This window comes from Nicotiana sylvestris, chromosome 9 (genome assembly GCF_000393655.2).
Source record: "Nicotiana sylvestris chromosome 9, ASM39365v2, whole genome shotgun sequence".
Classification (NCBI taxonomy): domain Eukaryota; kingdom Viridiplantae; phylum Streptophyta; class Magnoliopsida; order Solanales; family Solanaceae; genus Nicotiana; species Nicotiana sylvestris.
Window position 1 is genome coordinate 167,213,302 of NC_091065.1, and position 22,995 is coordinate 167,236,296.

General features: G+C 35.9%; 3 protein-coding genes across 3 annotated transcripts; 1 reads left to right on the forward strand and 2 right to left on the reverse strand.

Annotated features, from left to right (window-relative positions):
* Positions 1-4,522: 4,522 nt before the first annotated feature.
* Positions 4,523-6,717, reverse strand: LOC138878554 (uncharacterized). Its single transcript, XM_070158243.1, has 4 exons — positions 6,673-6,717; positions 5,519-5,872; positions 4,826-5,452; positions 4,523-4,756 (listed from the first exon to the last, which is right to left on the reverse strand). Exons 1-4 carry the CDS (start codon positions 6,715-6,717, stop codon positions 4,523-4,525), a joined length of 1,260 nt encoding a protein of 419 aa, XP_070014344.1.
* A 2,645-nt stretch (positions 6,718-9,362) lies between these two features.
* Positions 9,363-10,731, forward strand: LOC104241798 (ribulose bisphosphate carboxylase small subunit, chloroplastic). The gene is made up of 4 exons (XM_009796753.2): positions 9,363-9,776; positions 9,870-10,004; positions 10,162-10,214; positions 10,360-10,731. The coding sequence occupies exons 1-4, from the start codon at positions 9,600-9,602 to the stop codon at positions 10,535-10,537; spliced, it is 543 nt and encodes a 180-aa protein (XP_009795055.1). The 5' UTR covers positions 9,363-9,599; the 3' UTR covers positions 10,538-10,731.
* Positions 10,732-11,321: 590 nt separating this feature from the next.
* LOC104241797 (uncharacterized) lies at positions 11,322-13,726 on the reverse strand. Its single transcript, XM_009796752.2, has 3 exons — positions 13,496-13,726; positions 13,323-13,386; positions 11,322-11,930 (listed from the first exon to the last, which is right to left on the reverse strand). Exons 1-3 carry the CDS (start codon positions 13,567-13,569, stop codon positions 11,643-11,645), a joined length of 426 nt encoding a protein of 141 aa, XP_009795054.1. The 5' UTR covers positions 13,570-13,726; the 3' UTR covers positions 11,322-11,642.
* Between the last annotated feature and the right edge of the window lie 9,269 nt (positions 13,727-22,995).

Consider the following 22,995-nt stretch of genomic DNA (forward strand, 5'->3'; position numbering starts at 1 on the left):
TATTGATGTGATGTAACATTAAGGCATATTTAGTACCAATTTTTAGAATTATTCATTTTTAAATAAAGGTGACTTCCTTTCTCTTATAGCAGAAACACACAAAACGAGCAGCGGTTAAATTATAGAGAAATTTTGATAAAGCACTATTTTTAAGTGGTAATTAGTTATTTATAGATATTATTTGTTATATTACGGATTGTAGATACGTTTTATGTTGTTATAAGATGTATTAGATGTATTTAAGCTACTGTATTCATGAATACGGTAGCAAAAATAGGCGGGAATCAGGTAAGTCCAGCTAATTTAGTTATTGTATTCGAGTGTATTCGACTGTATTCATGGCGTGAAACATGGGATTACGGGGATTACACTATTTTTAAATGGAAAGTGAATCAATTAACATAATAGACTCCTAATATAACTCAACAAACTCAATTATAACACACAAATATTTTGTATTTCCAGTTATAAAAAAAATTCTCAACCGAAAAATACCCCAAAAACATAGCAATCTTTGGAGAAATTATATAATACATCTGAATACATAAATTATATTAATTAAAAAAATATATGAATACATTCATGGCATATAGCGAGACAGTGAATACAATGAAATACATAGAGTACAGCGGGATGCATTGAGCATTGAAATACAATTTAAAAAAAGACAATAAATACAATGAAATACTTGGAATACAGCGAGATATATTGAATTACAATATAAAAAAAAAGACAATGAATACAATGAAATACATTGAAATATATTAATAGAAAATCAAGTTGCTCAGCCCCAAACTCCATCATCTTTGTTCAAGAATAAACCCTAATTTCTGGCGAATCTGCAATCCACTTATAAATCAGTAATTCCAAATTTCCGATTAGGCCGCCCCAGTTGAGTTGAAACCCGTTAGTCAGTACCCATTTTAAAGGACTGTCGAACTTAACTGCATAAAATTCACCAGTTGATGCCCTAATTATTGTTGGAGATTTCAATTTGAATTTCGCACTTTCTTCTCCAATAGAATCGACTAATCAACACAATATAAGTCTTCGGGGTATACCAGACAAAATCACTGTTTGTGACTAATGGTAGGTGATGTGGGTGAGAGGAATTTTGAGATTGAGCATCGTGTTTTTAGGGAATGGGGGAAGAGAATGGCATGTATCAAAGTAGAGAGAGAAAGAAAATAGTGTAACTGAATAGCGTATTTAGTGGCTTAGGAGTAGGAGGTAGGAGGTAACCAAAATTAAATAGTTTGCTATAAACACTAAAAGGTATCTATAGAATATAATTTTTTTAAATGGTATTTATTTAAAATAAATAAGGTGTTAACATTTGCTATAGAAGGTAAAAATTCCTAAATTAGACGAGACCGCAAAAGGGTAGGTGGGCTAGCATTAATAAGCCAGTGTAAGATATGGAGATAAATCTTAACCAAAAAGAGGCGGCTAGAACTTGTGTCTTGTCATTTGTTTTAGAACAAATTAAATAAAAAAGAGTGTTACGTAAAATAGAACAAAGAAATTAAGTAATAAAAAGAACGGAAAAGGGCCTGATATACCCCTCTACTATGACATATTGTTCAATACCGTCCCCCATTATACTTTCCGTCTCTTAAAGCCCTTACGGTCCAACAAAGTTTTATATATGCCCCAATTTTAATGGCTGGGACACGTGGCACGCTCTGAAAAGACCAAAAATCACCTACACTAAATAAAACCAACCCGCCCCCAATTCCACTGCCCCTCCCGCCCGACTCATAAACTCATAAACCCATAAAGCAAGAACCACCGTAAAAACACAAATAAAACACCAAAATTCTAGGGCTTCTTCATCGTTCCCATTCTGATAAAACCATAAATAAAAAGCCTACTGTAAAAGCACAATCAAAACATCAAAAATTATTGGGCTTCTTCTTCGCTCCCATTGCTAAGTATTCAGTTGGTCGAAATCTGCTGTAGAATGTCGAAAGATAGCTGTTCGTCGAAGAGGATCTGCCGATGTGGGGAAGTTGCTAATCAGTTTACTTCAAAAACTCTCTTAAACCCTGGCAGAAGATTTTACAAATGTCCTAAATGTGAGGTAGTTTTTATTTCTCTATTTCGATTCTTGTTACAATTCCCAACTTTATAGAAATAAATCTTTGAATTTATTTTGTTGTGGTTTGTGTAGAGTGAAGGATGTGGGTTTTGGGAATGGCATGATGAAGAGTATCCCGATGCTGCTTTAATTGCAATTAACAATGTAAGATTAGAAGCTGCAAATCGCGAGATTAAAATGTTGAATGTTTCTTTGGAAGCTCTTAAGGTTAAAAGAGACGGGCTGATTGAAAAGATTGAACTCATAGATTCTATAAAGAATTTTGAAGTTAAAAAAATATGGAATTGGAAGCAAAAGTGGTGAAGTTGAAGATGATCATCACAATTTTATGCTCGCTGATAGTTGGATTTGCATTCTCCTATTTAATGAAGTGAAATTATGTTGAAAGTAGTTTGTAGAAGGGGAATGTTGTATTTACAGTTGAATATTGGAATGTTGAACTTGTTGGGAGTTTCTATTAGATGTTTAATGGTTGGATTTTGTATTGTAATAACATTGTTAACTTAATGATTATTGGAATGTTGTTTATGATAATTCCGAGCTCTCCTGATATATGATTCTAAAATCCAAACAGAACTATATGAGTTGAGTTGAGTTGCTGGTCAAATTGATGTAAGAAAGCTTTTTTAAACTGTTAACTAGCCAATCCACATAATGGCAAGAACATAAATAGTGAACACTAACAAGTTAACAACTTTTTCTTAAAATGGTAAACCAGACAAGATAGAGAAGTTGACTATAAACATCTAGAAAAATAGGAAGTGGCCTCATATAAATTACAGAGAACAACAGAAATATTTCAATTGGTTAATTCTATTTGCATAGCTAAAATATGTTGAAGAAAGCCTAAAAGTAGAAGAAAGTTACACAACATCTTAAACAGATAATTGCTAACTGGTAGTACTAATCTAAGTTGAAGCACTATTGCTTAAGGACATTAACAAAAACTGGACAGTAAGAATAATTCAACAAGTCATAATTCTGCCTCTTACATCAAATTGGAGAAGTGTATGCCACAGCTATAACTTCAAAAACTCACTCAACCTTGGTCATAACAAGACATTCAACTCCAAATGCCACCAAAAATAAACAAAGTGTTTAAGTTTCACTTTAGCTACAAACTAAAAAAACAAGTCCTAATTAGATTATCAAGGTCCCTTTTCTTGTCTTCAACTTCCAAATTCTTTGCCTTGTTTGCATCTCCAATTACTTCCCAGTGATTGCTGCATTTTCCTTCCATGTCAAGTTTACTGGGGAGTATGGAAGATTAGCAGGTTCACTTAAACATGTGTTATCTCCTGTAAACTTGATTGTCCTTGTTCCAGTGTTCATACCAACCTTCTGTCTTTCCATAAGTCTAGTTTGTGATTCTGATATAATACTAGGCCTTAATGGAGTCTCAGGACCATCATCAAAATCAGAAGAAGCATCCAGAGTTGGAGTAGGCATAAAGATAAATGATTGACTGTTGCCAATGCCTTCACTTGTTTGGGACACTTGGGGTGCTGATAAATTGATATCTGCCAATACCTCCTCATCATCAGTGTCTTCATTAATTAAAGTCCTTTGTCTTTTGGCTGGTTTCTTAGCCCTAGATGTTTGCCCATCATTTTCATTTGATGGTTGCTTCTTCTTTGTCACTTTCTGCACATTCATTGGCTGTTTAATGTGAAATACAAGCATAAGTTAATATCAATTAAGTATAATAACAAGTTCATTGCTAAGTATTAGGCCATTACCTTTTTACATCCCCTTGCATTATGGTTTGCCTCTCCACAATTGCCACAAGTCATAATTCTGCCTTTTCTAGACTGACTTCACTCCCCTTGCCTCTTGATTGCCTCATCCTTTTGTCTATCTCTTTTAACTTTAGGTCTGCCAACTTGTTTCACTAGTTCTGGAGGTTCCATGGCTTGAGATAGATCTAGTTTCCAGAATTTCTCACCAGGTACAGATTGTAACTTATGTTTGTAAGTAAGTAGAAAGGCTTCTTTGCTATACCACCAGTGCATCTCCTTCAAAGGGTCTTCCTTTAAATACAAGCATGATCTTATTGCATAAGTACATGGGATCCTTGAAAGATCTCATCCTCTACGTGTGCATCTTTTTCCCTGTAGATTGACAATGAATTTGTCAACCCCTTCTACTATTTCAAACCCATCATCACCATTGAAATCAACCTCAATAGAATGAGCTATCTTCAGATAGTCATTATAAAGCTTTATGCTTTGAGGGTTGTAGTCTGTATTCCATGTTCTCACCTCTTCTTCATGCTTTCTCAACTGATTCATTACTTTGAGTCTTATATCTTCCAACATCTTGATAATGGGCTTGTATCTAGCTTCTAATATCCAAGAATTGAAAGATTCTGTAAAATTGTTATCCACACCTTGATTTTTACAGACAGTGTCAAAGTATTCCCTACACCAACTCTGGTGGGTACTTTAACAGGTCTATAACAGATGCTTCCTTCAACTGTCCTAACTTGCTCAACTGATCCTTGAAGTCTTCTTCATAAGTCGCCCAAGCACTCCACCAAAGTAACTTCTTCATTTCAAGACCTCTATACTCTTTGCACCAGTTTGACTCTATATGTCTCACACAGAACCTATGCTTTGCTTCGAGAAGTACTGTCTTTATTGCCTTCACTAATCCCTGTACAAAAAAAATTAGTAAAAAAACAGTAAAGAATTGTGACAAAAAACAGTAAAGAAACAGTTATACCTTCTGCATATCCGACATAAATGTGACTCCATTGCCCATATTCAAGTCCAATGAATTGTGAAGAAGCTCCAGAATCCAAGTCCAACTTCTTTTTGTTTCCCTATCCACTACAGCCCATGCAAGTGGATAAAAATGGTTCATGTTATCTTGCCCAACAGCAACTAGTAGCTGTCTTTTAGCCTTCCCCTTTAAAAATGTACCATCAAGCCCAATAAATGGTCTCAAGCCCTCTTTGTACCCAATCTTCAATGCATGAAAACAAATGTACATCCTAAGGAATTTTCTTTTGCCTTGCAACAATGATTCTTTAGATAAATTAATAACCACATCACTTCCAGGATTACTGTCCCTCAAAGCATTGGCATATGCTTCAAGCTTGTTGTAATCATCAGTGAAACTCCCTTCCAACTTCTCCAATATCATTCTCTTTGCCCTTTTAACCTTAGATTTACTAGCATTAAGTTGAAATGAATTCTTCAGGTCTGCCCTCATTTCTTTCACCTTATACTTAGGATTGTCTTGCAACTTCTTCTTGAAGTAGTAAGCTATAGTGCTATATTCAACCCTACTATTATCAAAAGCAGTATTACAGTCATGTTTTGGATCTAGTGTCTTCACTCTATACCCCTAATTGCCCTTTTCAATGGAAATGAGACATTTAAATGGGCAGCCCAATACACACTTATATCTTACTCTAATTTTGTCACTTTTCACCAGCTTTAATTTCTTTTGATTAACCAATGAATAAAGGTTCATGAACTTTCTAGCTTCAGGAATGTCCTTGAAAGACATGCCTTTGTAAATCTCTTTGTATTCATTAAGGTTTTCACTAGGATGCTTTTTCCTTTGAGCCTCAAATTGTTCTAACTCTTCAGAATCATAGGCCAGACCATCAGAACCTGCCTGATCTTCAGTTTCATCTTCATCTTCACTACTACTATCATCAGTTCCAACTAATACTTGAGATATATAAGCCTCAGTATGGTTGACAATGTTTGGGACACAAACACTTTCTTGACACTCATCTACAGCATAGACATTTAGTACCTTAAATTCATCACATACAAGGCATAAAAGCTGTCTAATCCCTATATCTCCTTCAACTTCATAATACTTACCAGATGGGCCAGCAATTATTAATTGTTGTACCCCTATATACCCTAACAGAAGAATGTATTCATCTACTATATCTTTAAAGGACAATAGGTTAGAATCTTTATCTTTCCAAATGTGGACCAATATCTTTGAATAGACTAGGTGTGGCTCGTTAATCTAGTCACCCGCATAATTAAAAACTAGGTCAACAAGAACCATCTACAAACATAAATAAGACAGTGTAAAAATATTTATGACCATAAAGTAATACTTTATACAAAATGGACCCCACTTAATAAATAAATCAGAAATTAAACAATAAAGAATGGGGAAAAACAGTAAAGAAAGCAGAACATTGGAAAAAAGCAATAAAAAATGCAGAACATTACAATAAAGAATGCATAGCTACCACTTTCCAATATACTTAATCACATGCATAAGGTATATTTGGACCCCATTTGATCATACACGAGCAAAAAGACACAACTCCAAGCAATAATAGACCATCAGAAATATAGACCATCAGAAATCAGAAATTAAAGGACCACCTCAAAAGATGCACATGCACGACAAAATAACATTAAATCGACAAACTACAAAATAATAAGCATGTATAATAATAGAAATATGCACATTTTCCGCAAAAAAAAAAAGCCTAGCTCTAAACATTAGGTAGAAATCGCACATTCTTTAACAAAATTAGCAGAAACACCACTTAGCTGAATCATGAAATATTTTAAGAAATAACTCACCTTTTTGAGTCTCAAATCTGCAATTTTGTCACTGATGGAACCCATCCCGTTCGTCGATTCTTTTTCTCAGTGTTTTTGATCTTTTGTTTGTGTTATTTACAGTGATTTTAGTGTATTTACTTAGTTGGTCGGGTTTATGAGTCGGGCGGGCGGGGCAGTGGAATTGGGGCGGGTTGGTTTTATTTAGTGTAGGTGATTTTTGGTCTTCTCAGAGCGTGCCACATGTCCCAGCCGTTAAAATTGGGGCATATATAAAACTTTGTTGGACGGTAAGGGCTTTAAGGGACGAAAAGTATAATGGGGGACGGTATTGAACAATATGTCATAGTAGAGGGGTATATCAGGCCCTTTTCCGTAAAAAGAATTGGTTGCAAAAGAGAGAAGACTTTGATTATCTATCTATATCTATATCTATACTATATTAAAAGCATGAAGGCCCTAAGTGAAATGTCTTTCGTCGTTTTTATACTTTTAAAATAAAGTTTACATTGGACAAAGTAGTAATTTAACTTATTTTCCTAATATGTAAAAATAATCATTTTATTATTTTCCTAATACTTAGGAGTTTGAAATCAATTAAAACTTTAAATATTAAAGCTTTCCTTATTTAAATCACTATGTAAAATCTTAATTTTTAGGATTTAAAATCAACTAAATAAATATCAAACAATTCGTTTATAACATATTTTTGTAACTAGACATACTAATTAGGAAGGTAAATATAATTTGATATAGAATTTTAAAGTTCCATTGGATGTGCACTTTTGTTCCAAATTAAATATCTAAACTATTGTATATACAGTAATTTGTATAAAATTGAGTATCTCTGTACATGTACTTCTAGCACAAGTTAGAGTTGGTGGAGTCCAAGAAAACCATCGGTGCTTACGCATTCGTGTTTATGTTATTTTCGTAAAATATTAACTCAACATTAATTACTTTTAAACTTTTTATTATAACTTATCAATTTTTTCCTAGGAGTTATAAGACCAACTTCTTTATTCCCAAATCTCTAAAAGATTATAAAATTAAATTTTTCGATATTTGACAAACACAACAAGACATTGAGGACTTATGTAGAATTGAAATTTTTCTTTATTGAGTTAGTTAAATGGGATCAATATTCATCGTTTTTTGGAACTTACATTTTCTTGTTAAAATTTTATTTAATAACTTAAACATATTCCTTAATAACTGGAAAAGGGTCAAATATACCCTTGTACTATCAGAAAAAGTTTAAATGTGCCCCTCATTATACTTTGAGTCCAAATATATTCCTATCGTCATACTTTGAGTCTAAATAAACCCCTATCGTTATACTATTGGTTTAAATATACCCTTTTTCTGTTAAGTTTGTCCAAAGTAGACATTCAATCCTACATGACATTAACATTTGATGAGACAGATGTCACATGGCTTGCCACCTCGCCTCTAACCCATTTTATCCCTCTTATACTTTTTCCACCATTAAAATTTACTCTCCTCCCCTCCCCTCCCCTCCCCCTCCCCCCACCAACCACTATTGCCACAATTACCATTACCATAAAAAGTATTGGATTTCAAATTTTAGTCTTTTATATATGGATTAGGGGCGTTGAGGTGGCATGTCATGTGGCATCCTTCATCAAACATCAATGCCTCGTAAGATTGGATGTCCACTTTGGACAAACTTAACAGAAGAGGGGTATATTTGAACCAATAGTATTACGACAGGGGTATATTTGGACCCAAAGTATAACGAAGGTATATTTAAACCCTTTCTCTTAGTACAAGGATATATTTGGCCATTTAATATATATTTATCGATTTGGTACACGCGCAAAGCGCGTATCCTAAAATTAGTATTCATGAAAAGAGAAGAAGTTGTGTTTGTTGGAAAGCTTGTGGGAACGAGATAAGGGCGAAGTGCGCTAGTAGCCTGCTATTTAAAATATATCCACAATTTATAATGTATTTGAAGATTAGTCAATTCGTCCAAAATTCAGGACTAAGTATCTTGAATTTTTGTATCCTGAATTTTGGGGCTACTAATTTGGAACTCAGGACTTAATGTCCTAAATTTTTGAGCCGCTAATTTGAAATTCAGGACTAAGTGTTTTGAATTTTTGAACTGCTTATTCGAAATGCAAGACTAAGTGACATGGATTTTTGAACTGCTAATTTAATATTCAGGACATAAGATTCGAATTTTCAGACATAATTTTTTAACTTTAGGGCACGATGTCCTGAAGTTTGAATCTTGAGATCTAAACTTCAAGATGCAGCGTCTTGAAGTTTAAGTGAACTGGCTAATCTTTAAATACTTGTAAACTGTGGATACATTTTTAAATAATATATTTAAAAGCGGCTACCTGGTATCATCTTCACGAGAATTTTCCAAGTTAATTGTAAAGGAAATAGTGGTGTTGCATCAAGTTATGGACAATATAAGGAAGCAAACAGTACTCTAGCTATCAAATTAGTTTCCACTTCTAAACCATGAATATTAGGAAAAACAAGAAACAAAACAAATATACATAAACAATACGGCTAAAGCCCAAGGAAAAGGGACTCTAAAAAAATTAACCAACCTCAATCACACATTCATATCCTCTTCCTACCCCATCTAGGATGAGATAAGATTACTGAGGTGCTTACACGTGGCACCTCCATTGTGGTGACTAAATGAAGAGTGGCTTAGCTCAAAATATAATTTTCCAACCTTTCATGTGTGGATATTAAGTTTTGTGTAGTGAATCAAGAACCACATAATCCAATGGTTAGCTTTATTCCAAGATGAGGGGGTTGTTGATTTTTGTCCGTCAGATATAGGAAATATGTAAAACCTTATCATTATATATAGGGTGGTGGGCAACTATGCAATGACCATATTGGAAGTTAAAGGAAAAGAGAGAAAGAGAAATCTTTCTGTCTAAGTGTAATTAACAATGGCTTCCTCAGTTCTTTCCTCTGCAGCAGTTGCCACCCGCAGCAATGTTGCTCAAGCTAACATGGTTGCACCTTTCACTGGCCTTAAGTCAGCTGCCTCATTCCCTGTTTCAAGGAAGCAAAACCTTGACATCACTTCCATTGCCAGCAACGGCGGAAGAGTGCAATGCATGCAGGTAATTTATATACAATGACAGTGCAAAAAATTTTGATACAATTAATGCATCTTAACATGTCATAGCTAAAAATTCTATTTTGGTGGAATATAGGTGTGGCCACCAATTAACAAGAAGAAGTACGAGACTCTCTCATACCTTCCTGATTTGAGCCAGGAGCAATTGCTTAGTGAAGTTGAGTACCTTTTGAAAAATGGATGGGTTCCTTGCTTGGAATTCGAGACTGAGGTCAATATCTGTTCTAAATTTTGCATACTCCTTCAATTTTATGCGACATTTTTTTCCTTCTATTTGTTCCAAAAAAAAAAAGAAGAAGAAGACGACATATTTATATATTTAGAAAAAATTTAACTTTTAACTTTAATATGTTATTTTGCATGTGCAGCACGGATTTGTCTACCGTGAAAACAACAAGTCACCAGGATACTATGATGGCAGGTCAGTACCAAATCCACAATATTTTAGTTAAATCATAGATATATGTACGCAGATCTTAAAAAGAAGTACAAAAATCATGTTTCGAGACCATGTTTTAGAAGAACGAAATCTTGAATTTTAAATCTTGAATCCGGTACTGATGCAGATACTGGACCATGTGGAAGCTACCTATGTTCGGATGCACTGATGCCACCCAAGTGTTGGCTGAGGTGGAAGAGGCGAAGAAGGCATACCCACAGGCCTGGATCCGTATCATTGGATTCGACAACGTGCGTCAAGTGCAGTGCATCAGTTTCATTGCCTACAAGCCAGAAGGCTACTAAGTTTCATATTAGGACAACTTACCCTATTGTCTGACTTTAGGGGCAGTTTGTTTGAAATGTTACTTAGCTTCTTTTTTTTTCTTCTTCCCACAAAAATTGTTTATGTTTCCTACTTTCTATTCGGTGTATGTTTTTGGATTCCTACCAAGTTATGAGAACTAATAATAATTATGATTTGGTGCTTTGTTTGTAAATTTTGTTGTTTCACATTCGTGTGGCGTATATGAGTTTCATCTTGATAATATCTGCAAATCTTAAATGCAAATTATGGTCCACACATTCACCCTCATCCCAACCACTTCTAGAATATGAAAGTTATTCAATCATTCCTTCACTTCCCAAAAAGTTATTGTGCTTCATTTGTATGGGCTGCCTTATCTACTATTGAATTGTATGGGCTGCAAATTTGGCAATATCTGTTATTGAATATCTCAAGCTTTTTCATGGCCACAGTTGTAGAAACTGGAGACATAAAGGATAAGATTTCATTTTTGGGTGTATGATCATCATATCACTTGCAAATACTTAAGTCACAATAGAAGTTTGGTTAAAGGTTCTCATATCATTATATCTATAGAATACTTCCAACTTCATGACATCAACTCTTCCAAGAAATTTGGCTGTATTCTAACTATTGTAACTTATGTGAGGGTATTTATATGACTGAAGCATGTACCTTGTGTGGAATCCTCCAACTTGTGTGTTACATAACTAATAGATATGTGAGACACATCAAAAATCTTCAACTCTTTAGAAACAGAAACCACCAAGATTAAGGATACTCTCAGAAAAAGAAAAAGAAACTCAATCACCAGTCCCTATTCCAAATTTCAGATATATACAATACTGCAGGTTTTGAAATTGTCAAAAATTTGTGGCACCAAAATCAATCGAGAGTGACAGCACAAAACAAAACTAACTCTCAACCACCTTATTTCAAATAAATGTGCAACAGCCACATCGTTGCACAATAATATTAACGAAAAACCAGAACTTTTCCCCTCTAATAAATAGCTAATATCTCCAAAATCTTCTCTTCTTTTCTAGATATTCTATATACATTGTTGAGCTGCCGACTTTATATACTTCTCAGTAAGGAAGATTTTTAAGCCATAGCAGCCATGTGGGAGTTTTGGCAGTCAAAACCCTCTACTCTATTTGGTGATTGAGTTTGCCCAAGTCTTGCCATTGAACACCTTCCTTTACAAATTGTTGATGGAGAAGATGAAGCTGAAGTAGATGTACTTGGTGATGATGAAAAACAGGATTGTTTTTCATTTGTAAAGCGAGCATCATGGATTAATGGATTCATAGCCCTACAAGGCGGTGAACCAGAGAAGAAAGGAGGGGATGACGACAAATCAGATGTGTATTGTGTTGCAGCTATGCCATCCTGTTAGACCATGAAGATCATTTTAAGAAATGGCAGGTTGAATCAGTGGAATGTTTTATTAACTTTGTTCTTAAACAGTCAGCACATTTTGAAATAGACCGACAAACGATACAGCTATGCATGTACATAAGTCACACAGGTAAATTGACAGTTGAATATGATCACTAGAGCAGTACAAAAAACAAAAACAAAAAAATATAGTCCAAAATTAATTAAACCAATATGCTAAAGATAGCATCATATGACTACATAGGTCATATTGGTTAAGTGCATCTCGCAAGCTTGCATTTGCAGACTATCATTAGACTACACAGAAAAGAACAAATAATCAGCAAATACAACTCTTCTACCTTCTGCAATTGATGCAAGCTAAAAAAATGACTTGAACTGAACATCTATTGACCTTTCTATTTTTCTATTCGTCTGGCCTACTCAAGAATATGTGGCATGGGATTAATCACTGTACACCCTAAGGCTCCTTTTAGAATTATGCTTCGTTAAGAATATCTACAAAACCATAATTGTGTTTCCATAAGGCTCCTTTTAAAAATATTTTGCTAAGGCAAATTTAGGATTCTCATAAGAGCTCCATATTAAGAAAGTTAAAAGGATTAGAAAGTAAAATAATGTATGGATCGATGAGGCCAGGCCTAGCTGGCTGATAGAATATTGACATGTATTAAGGAATGGGGATAGACTGATAGACAGAAAGACAGGGACGTACATTGCAATTATTTGCCAATTATCATTTGATTGGACTCTCAACTACCTCAACTTTCAATTTGTCTCATGAAAACCCATACTACCTACTCCTATGGATTGAATATTTTCTGTCCACTGATTACCTTTACACCTTAAAATCACTTAAGCATCAAAGCTACTTCTTGCCTTATGTAGCTTGTAATTCTACACTCTCCGATGATGAGGATGCTTTTCATATTAACTATATGCAAAAAGTCCAAGATATTTCTGATTATAAAGATTAATGCAAGATGCAACACCAACCTACTAACACAATGTGCAAGGTTTATCATGTAAACAGCCTTCATGTATACATTGCTTTAGATTCTGAAGCTTTAGCAAACAACAAATGTTGACATAATTGTATGCAGAAAAGCTATAAATGATAAGTTTCATCCCTGGGTAGTAATGTCAATTCAAAGATTCATCATAGTCAAGACTATTTCTACATTGACCATCAATCTACTACGACCCCTTATTCAAAAATCTTTCCTTTTTGTGCACTTTGTTTTGACAACATTCATCCATAAAGAAGAAAAACAAAGTAAACAAAAACAGAGTAAAGGAGCGAGTCCATTATCCACAGAGTTTTGAAGCCCTCGACGATTTCTCGGTTACAAAAAAAAAATTCTAATGTGAATAGAAACGTACCTCTTTGAGAATGAGATCAGTAAGTTCTGCTCCACTTTTTGAAACAAAGGCATCAGCTTTATTTCTTTTCCACCATCAAAAACAAAAAAGACCCATTAAAGAGAGGATCATCAACATTAATGGGTCATTAAAATCTTGAAAAATTGGGATTAACAAGGATTAGAAATAATTACCTCAAGGGAAGGCAGTTCGAATGGCTAATGGTATCCCCAAGACGACGAGGTTTGGGACAAATGAGAGAACCCATTGGATTAGCGCCGGTCGTGAATCGGCTACAACCCCAATACTTCAGTCCGCACCAAGGCAACGGGAAACCCCATCACCTCTTGAAGGTGGCCGGAAAAAGGAAAAGAAAAAGCTATTCCTACGATTTTGGCAAATGCCTATTTTGCTAAGATGAATATACGTTTCGTTCCATATTTGTAGGTCTTATATTTACCTCCGTCCCGTTTTAGATGAATAGGGCCTCTACAAAACGCATATTGATCTTACGTTAATTCTTTCTTTTTGGTAAAAGCTTTGCCAAACTTTAAGGGTTCCTTTGGCAGGGTATATAAGAATAATGCATAATATAGTGTATTAATAACGTTGGTATTAGTTATGATTGCATTAGTTATGCTGATATTTTTTTTTGAATACATAAATGTATTTTTTTTGATAATTTAAATTTTTATTATCAGGGAAATAGTTATGCCACAGTAGTTATGCTAATTTCTTATCCATTATTTGATTTGATGTATTAAATTATCACAATTTTTAAAAGAATTATTTGTTTACAAAAATACTTTCATAACTAGTCCATCACTTTATTTTTTTAAAGGAAATATATGTTGAGCAATGTTTTTATATGAACAAGGTTTTAAAAAAATTATTTGATTTGTCTACCTATTGCCACGACCTAAAAACCGACCCGATCGTGATGGCGTCTATCGTGAAACTAGGTCAGTCGACACAACTCCCGAATCAACCATTTTACAATAAAAGTTATTTTTATACCATTTATAAACCAATAATCTCATAATGAAAATTTAAAAGAAAAGTACAGAATAATTGCACAAGCTCGACATCGGGGTGTCACTAGTCATGAGCATCTATCAAGGTCTAAATACAACAAGAGTCTAAAAATGTACTAGACACAATAATAAAAATGAGAGGAAGGAACCAGTGTTGTGAACGTCGTGCAACCACCTTGCTAACTCTAATGACTCCGCGTCTGAGCAATCAATATCAACTACCGGGTTCTGAAATACCTGAATCTGCACACGAGGTGTAGGGAGTAATGTGAGTACTCCAACCCAGTAAGTAATAAGAGTAAATAAAGACTGAGCAGTAGGAAACGATGAAACCACATTTATGATAAACTCTATAAGTACAACAGGCTTTCAAATCAGAATACGAGTCAGCCGTCTCATTTAAAATCTAGCTTTTGGTAAAATCATTTAAAGATACCTTCCAACAGTTTCAGTAGGGGTTCAATACCATTTATAATAAAAGAGATGAAAGCCATAATCAGCCCCTCGGGCAAAATATAGTTCGTAAACAGCCCCTCGGCAAAACAGGAATCGTAAACACCTCATATCATAAAAGTCTCAGTGGAAATAACAAAGCCAAAATCAGTGATTAAGTACCGAATAACTCGTAAAAACTCCAGCTTAAATGAAAATTTGTTTAAAAATATTTGTTCAACATTTTTAACAGAGGCTCAGTATAAAGAGGAGTGAAAATAGCAATTATATCAAACAAGCCCCTCGGGCAAAGCATCACTCATATATGTATACAGCCCATCGGGCAAGCCTCAGTCACTCGAAACTCAACTCTCATCAGTCAGCACTCACACTCAATAAGTACCATATAGTAACTGCTGCGACGCGCAGCCCGATCCATATATCATTGCGGCGTGCAGCCCGATCCATATATATAGTTGATTGCTCTCACTTGGGGTGTGCGGACTCCGGAGGGGCTCCTACAGCCCAAGCGCTATATCGATGCGGCGTGCAGCCCGATCCAACATATCGATGCGTCGTTCGGCCCGATCCACATACATACATACATACATACATACATACATACATACATACATACATACATACATACATACATACATACATACATACATATATATATATTGTTACGGCGTGCAGCCCGTTCCATAGATATATAATCCTCACAACCAGGCCCTCGGCCTCTCTCAGTCATTAACCTCACAATCAGACCCTAGGTCTATCTCAGTCATCAACCTCACAATTAGACCCTCGGTCTATCTCAGCCATAAACCTCACGATCACTCGGACCATCAGTAAAACAGGGAACTCAGCCCAAACAATTTTTACATTTTAAGAATTTAAGTGATAAAAACCAGGTTTAGACAATAAAACAGGTAAATCATGACTGAGGATATGCTTTCGGAACAAATAGAGTGAGAAACAATAGTAAAAATGCCCCTAAGGATCTCAACAGGGCACAAGGCCTCAAACATGACATACAATCCAAAATATAATATCAATCTCTAAAACATGGAATATCATAAGATTTCAAATCAAATACGCACTTAACAGTTGTACGGTACAAACCAAGTCTCAATCCCCAACGGTGCACGATTCCACGCTCGTCATCTAGCGTGTGTGTCACCTCAAAGTAGCATAACGATATGAAATCAAGGGTTCCAAACCCTCAGAACAGCATTTACAATCATTACTTACCTCGATCCGGTCCAAACTCTAGCTCGTGATGTCTTTCCCCTCATGAATCGACCTTTGGATGCTCCAAATCTAGCCACAATCAATACATAACTATTAAAATATGCTAAGGGAACAAAGCCCACTCAAAAATATCCAATTTACATAAAAAAATCCCGAAATTGCTCAATCCCCTCCCCCCACCCCTCGGGCCCATGTCTCAGAATCCGATAAAAATTACATCAATAAAATCCAGTCACGAGTCTACCCATGTCAAATTCGTCAAAATCCGATCTCAATTGCCCATTCAAATCCCCAAAAGAAATCTCAAACTTTTCTTCCATTTTTCCCTAATTTTCACTCTAATTTCTCAATTAAATGATAAAATTCAAGACCAAATCATGGAATTAAACCAAATATGAGTGAAAAATACTTACCCCAATAGCTCCACTGAAAATCTTGTCAAATTCCACCTTCTCCCGAGCTCTCCAATGGTTTTTATGAAATTGGACGTAAACCCTCAATTTAAAAATATAAACTGTCTACCCAGACATTTCTTCATCGCGAACGCGGCATATCCCTCGCGTTCGCGAAGCACACTGCTTCACTGACCGGAATCTCTTCTATGCGAACGCGAGAAAGCTCTCGCAAACGCGATGCACAACACACTCAACATCTCGCGATCGCGACCCCAACTACGTGAATGCGTAGAACAAATGCACCGAGGACCCAGCTATCCTTCCTCCTCTATGCGAACGCGACCTGAACCTCGCGAACGCGATGACCAAAGACCTCACACCTTCGTGATCGTGGAACCATCTTCGCAAACGCGAAAGCAAACTCCACAGCCTCGCACCTTAACCCTTCACGAACGCGTGACATGCATCGCGAATGCGAAGGTCAAAAACCTGCAACACCAACAGCAGCAATTCTGTAATTTCACAGCATGAAATAGTTCGATTGACCACCCGAAACTCACCTGAGGCCCTCGGGACCTCAACCAAACATTCCAACATATCCCATAACATCATTCAAACTTGTTCCAACCTTCAGAACGCTCAAAACAACCTTAAAACACCAAATTTGCATCGAATTCAAGCTTAAGAATTTCAAGAACTTCTAAATTACGCTTTTGATCAAAAACTCAACCAAACCACGTCCGAATGGCCTGAAATTTTGCACACACGTCACAAATGACACAACGAAGATAGTGCAACTTCCGGAATTCCATTACAATCCCTATATCAAAATCTCACCTATCAACCAGAAAACGCCAAAATCTCAATTTCGCCAATTCAAGCCTAAACTTTCCACGGACTTCTAAAATGCATTCCGATGACGCTTCTAAGTCTTAAATCACCTAACGGAGCTAACTAAATCATAAAAATTCTGATCCGAGATCATACACTAACAAGTCAAAACTTAGTCAAACCTTTCAATTTTTTTTAAGCTTCAAACTGAGAATTGTTCTTCCAAATTTATTCCAATTACCCTAAAAACCAAAATCAACGATTTACATAAGTCATAACACATCATACGGGGCAAGTCATGCCCGAGAACTGACGAGCAAGGTGCAAAAGCTCAAAACGACCGGTCGGATCATTACACCTATATTGTAGTATAAAACTAGATAGTTATTTATAAAAAAGAAAATATGCAAAGAATTTATTTATTTACTAGGGATATAACTTTATTTTTCCCTTTCTTGGATTATTTCAAACTTGCATTAATATAATAACATATTTTAATTAAGTATTTTATTTGAAGGACATTTTTGTCTTTAACTAAGCTAATGCATGCATTAAAACTTATTCCATTGTTAATACTGTGGTTTCTTATGCATTAGTTATGCATAGGATAATATCAAATAAGGTGTATAATCAATGCTTGCATAACTAATGCATAGGTTCAAAAAGTATACCAAACAAGGTATTGTGAGTATACAAAGCTAATGGATGCATTATTTTATTTAATGCATCCTACCAAACGACCCCTTATTGTGGATCAAAACTGCTTTCAAATTCATTTAGCCAAACATAAGCGATTACTATACTTCCGATTAAAAATACTTTTCAAAATAAGTAGATTTTGAAAGTTTGCAAACTATTTACTATTCAAAAATAGTTTTCTTCTAAACACTTAGAGCATGTTTGGAAAGCCACCTAGGAATTGGATTTGGGTGTAATTACATAGTTTGAAATGTTTGTTTGGCCAAGTAATTACTTGATCATCATGGAATCGGGTGTAATTAGAGAGGTGTAATACACTCTCTAATTTTCGGGAGGTGGGATTTAGTAGTAATTATACTGTGTAATTATAGGTTGCTTTTAAGTTTCTTTTCTTTTTGTTTTTATTTTAATTTATTTTCTTTATAACTTTTTATTTCTATTCTTTTAATTTGTTAACTTTGTTTTTATTTTTATTGCTTTTGAAATTTTAAAAAATATTTTTTTGTACATTATTTATCTTTTATTTTATTATGTTGGAATTTGACATATGTTAAACTCTTTTTTTTGTATTTTGAAATTGTGTTATATTAATATGTTAAATTGCGTTATATTAATATTTTGAAATTTGCATATGTTAAATTGTGTTATATTAAATTGTGTTATGACATTATATCTATAAATATTAATATATTTTTTCAAACATTCAGTCCATGATGTTCTTACTAAATAATTTTTTTAGTTTTATAATTAATTAAACTAAATATTATTAATTTGAAAAACATATATAAATTATTTTACAATATTAATTATAAATATATGATTACTAATTAATGTGTATTCAAGAAAAAATATGCATCTTAATAATCTAATACCATTTATACTTATAAAAAATTATTTATAGGATTTATTATATTAACTTTTAAGTTTTGATAATTACTTCATTTAAAATTTAATCTAATTGTGTAATTACACTTGTCCAATCAAACAGTACACTTGTAATTCCACTATATTTATATTATGACAAACAAACAGGCCATCATAATTACTAAATTGTGTACTTACTAGCTGTGTAATTACTACTCTAGTAATTACATCAATTTCAATTACCGACTGGCTTTCAAAACAGACCCTTAGGCAAACTTCCCAACTAATAGCATGTTTGTGTGTATTTCAGGTTGGGTCGGTGGCTATTGGTGACGACGAACGGGACGCGCGTGTTCAAATAATGGAGATAGCCCAAGAGAGTGTCATCAAGGGGCGATGAGAGTTGGACATGAACGTGCCAGGTGGCCGCAACACTGTCGTGTACACCAAGACAATTCTCAAGTTCTACTCGCGGGAGTTGGTACCTCCGATTTTCCTGTTTCCCTTCGCTGTGTTTAAATTATTTCCATCTTATTTCGTATTAGTTTAATCATCATATTAGTGTGTCTGTAGTTGCAACTTGTCTTTTTCTAGTTTGGTTTGTTGCCTAGTGTGTGTTAGTGAGTTCCCTTAGTTTGTCGTAGGTTTAGTGGTTGCAGTTTGGGATGGTCGAGTGATTTCATGTCCTCGGAGGGAGGGGGTGGGGCGGGAGGTGGGGCAGGGGTTAGGGAGTGATTCGGAAGGCAAGGGAAGTAAGGGCAATAAAGGTGCCTATAGGTTAAGAATTGGGTCGTGGATTGTAGGAACATTGACGGGTAAGTCTATAGAATTGGCAAAGATCCTCCGGAAGAGGGGGGTCAATATAGCGTGTGTCCAAGAGACTAGGTGGGTAACTACAAAATCTCATTTTACCTGCTATCTTTGTGATTTTTGACTTGGCTAATAGTTTCTCTACAATATGTTTTTGATATTCTATTTGGTTTAGCCGATAAACCGTAAGTTAACTGTCCGATAATTATTAATCCAATACCAATATGCCCGTTTTCTTATTAGATGGCTAGCGAATTACTGTATTTATAATTCGATAACCAATAAGCCGAACCGTTAAGCGTAATTATCCGCCTAATCTGCCCGATAAGCACCCCTAGACTCAAAGCATTTTTCGGTTGTTATGGGGTTACACCAAGGTTTTGTGCTCTGTACGTTCTTATTTGACCTAGTGATGGACGCACTAACACACCCATATTCAAGGGGAGGTGACATGGTGTATGTTATTCGCTGACGACATTGTTCTGATAGATGAGTCGCGAACCGGTACTACTAAGAGGCTGGAAGTTTGGAGATAAACCCTTGAGTCTAAGAGTTTCAAGCTGATCATGACTAAGATGGAATACTTGGAATACAAGTTCACCGCTGCGCCGAGGGTAGTGGTGCATGGATGTGAGGCTTGAATCAAAGGTCATCTCGACTAGAGGCAGTTTCAAGTACCTTGGGTCGGTTATCCATGGGGAAGAAGAGATCGACGAGGATGTCACACACCGTATTGGGGGTGGGGTAGATGAAGTGAAGTTTAGCATCTGGAGTCCTGTGTGACAAAGGAGTGCCTTTGATACTCAAAGGTAAGTTTCATAAAGCGGTAGTTAGACCGGTCATGATGTATTACCTGTTAAGAACTCATATATTTAGAAGAAAAAAGTAGTAGAAATGAGAATGTTGATGTATATATACGGACACACTAGGATGGATAGGATTAGGAATGGTGATATTCGGGAGAAGGTAGGTGTAGCTCCCATTGATGACAAGATACGGGAAGCGAGGCTCACATAGTTCGGGCACGTATAGGGGAGAAGCCCAGATGCTCCGGTAAAGAGGTGGGAACGATTGGCTTTGGAGGGCACGAGAAGAAGTAGAGGGTGGCCTAAGAAATATTGAGGAGAGGTGATCAGACGGGACATGGTGAGGCTTCAGATTTCCGAGGACATGACCCTTGATAGGAAGCTGTAGAGGTCGAGTATTAGGGTTATAGGCTAGGAGGTAGTTGAGTCTTTCTTACTTCGTACCTTTCCGAGGCTAGTTTGATAGGATTTTTATCTGAGACTGCTAGTGGTTAATATTGTGTCTTACTACTCTTTCATTTTTCATAGTGTCGGGTCTATTTAATGGCTATCTCTTTTGCTTTGCATCTATTTTTTGGTTTTCATGATGATGTTATTTTTCCTATGGTATCTGTTGGTGGTATTGATATTGTCTTTTTTTGTCTTTTTGAACCGATGGTCTTTTGAAAATAATCTCTCTACATCATCGGGGTAAGGGTATGTCACACCCCGAACCATGGTCTGGGCGTAACACGACACTCGGTGCCTAACTGCATGTGACCGAGTGAACCAACTGCATGGCTTGATCAACACGTGGTATAACTATAAGATAGAAGTAAATATAAAACATGGTAATCTACTAAGGAGTCTGACTGAAATACCATAGATGCGAAAAATACTTGTGAGCACGTGATTTTTGTTTCACACGACAATCGCTCCAAAAAGAAATAAAAACAAATATAATTGGCCCTGCTGTACAATTTCGGATTTCTGTGCGGCACTTTGTTGATTTATTTATGACTTTGGCCCATTTTTATTTATTTACTTTATTAAAATAAAATTCAAAAAAAAATATGTGTCCTGCATAATTCAAACCGTAATCCGGTCGTTAAATAGAAAATCGTGATTAGGCATTTTCGTCCGTGATTTTATTTGGTTTGACCTTACCTGTTTTGAAATATTTTAGTATGTGTGCAAATAATTGTATTTGAGTGTGTATTTAATTTTAATTTGATTTTTGGCTTAGTTTTGTTTTAAAATAAATAAGAAAAAGAAATAAAAAATAAAAATAAAGAAAAAAAGGGAAAGGAAAGACCCCTTCCGACTTGGGCCAATTTTAACAAAATTGGCCCAAACAAACAGCCCAAGACCCAGGCCTGCCCGGCCCAGGTCACCTGATGCCCAGGACGTCCAAACGACGTCGTTTGAGTCGTGCCTGATCTGGGCCGTTGATCTCAGAGTGATCAACGGCCAAGATCAATCCCCATAACCCATCAACAAACCCGACCCGTTTACACCCGGACCAAACCCAAACCCTCAACATTTGAAACGACACCGTTTCACTTAAGACCATCAGATCCAAACCGTAGATCTAGATTGATCTAACGGCCAGGATCCACTTGCCCACTAACTATATAAGCGCATAACACTACCCTGCCCCCCTATCCAAACCCCGGCCTTCGTCGTCTTCACCACAACACCCAAACCCTAGAGCCGCCCCTGTACCCTTCACCATGAAAACCGGCGGCATGGATGCCGGTGACCTTCCCCTGAACACCATAGGACCCCCATGCCATCCTGAACCCAAATCTACCAACCCCATGGTTCGAATCACCCCCAGGTCCTCGAATCTTCATTCGAAGATTCGAGTCAAAACTCGATCTAACCCAACCAACCCCAGTTTCATACCAGACACTCCCCAGACCCCCTCGTGACCAAACCATACTTGGTTTGGTCCGAATCTGATCAGGGAGGCATGAATCCCAGATCTGAGTTTTGGAAATTTGGTGTTCCTCCGTCACTGGTTCAACCGAAGAGATTAAGGTCTAATGGACTTTAATCAAAGTGTTTCTCGTCTGAGAAACACTTCGTTTAAAGTCCATTCAGCCTTAAGAAAGGCCTGACCAAGTCCGAGTTAAGGTTTCGATCTTTTTGCGGTTTAAGGTGAGTTTTCTTTCTTTTCTTAGTTGTTTTTGGTTTGTTTGATTGTTGTAAGGGTCTGTTCGTTTTCTGTTTATGTCCTTGACCTCTATCAACTGTGCTTCAACCACTTCGCCTGAACCTCTGTTTGTTTGTCTAAATTCCCCCCCTCCTTTTCTGATAAGGCATTATGTATTTGTTTGTGCAAGTAGCTGATTTTCGAGTTTGGACTGACTAGTTGACTCCTCGAGTGTATTTCTGCTTAGTCAGTATAATGCGAACCATGTATCAATACTGTTTAAATGTCTGATTTTTGGCTACGATTGTGTATGTTAATACTAATATAGTCGAGTCGACATGTGTCGTCAATTAATTTCAACTGTCTGAGCATAGTAAATCGATTTGCTTCTGTTGAACATTTGTTGAAATCAATTCAGAACCAGTTTTGTTT

Excerpts from the sequence above, each read along its gene's own strand:
- LOC138878554 (XM_070158243.1), bottom strand. The coding sequence starts at position 6,717 with ATGGGTTCCATCAGTGACAAAATTGCAGATTTGAGACTCAAAAAG. Across the intron at positions 5,453-5,518 it reads TGAAAAGTGACAAAATTAGA|GGGTATAGAGTGAAGACACT; the intron begins GTAAGATATAAG and ends AAGGGCAATTAG. Across the intron at positions 4,757-4,825 it reads TTATGTCGGATATGCAGAAG|GGATTAGTGAAGGCAATAAA; the intron begins GTATAACTGTTT and ends TTTTTTGTACAG.
- LOC104241798 (XM_009796753.2), top strand. The coding sequence starts at position 9,600 with ATGGCTTCCTCAGTTCTTTCCTCTGCAGCAGTTGCCACCCGCAGCAAT. Across the intron at positions 10,005-10,161 it reads GCTTGGAATTCGAGACTGAG|CACGGATTTGTCTACCGTGA; the intron begins GTCAATATCTGT and ends TTGCATGTGCAG. Across the intron at positions 10,215-10,359 it reads CCAGGATACTATGATGGCAG|ATACTGGACCATGTGGAAGC; the intron begins GTCAGTACCAAA and ends GTACTGATGCAG.
- LOC104241797 (XM_009796752.2), bottom strand. The coding sequence starts at position 13,569 with ATGGGTTCTCTCATTTGTCCCAAACCTCGTCGTCTTGGGGATACCATT. Across the intron at positions 13,387-13,495 it reads TCGAACTGCCTTCCCTTGAG|AAATAAAGCTGATGCCTTTG; the intron begins GTAATTATTTCT and ends ATGGTGGAAAAG. Across the intron at positions 11,931-13,322 it reads CTGATCTCATTCTCAAAGAG|GATGGCATAGCTGCAACACA; the intron begins GTACGTTTCTAT and ends ATGGTCTAACAG.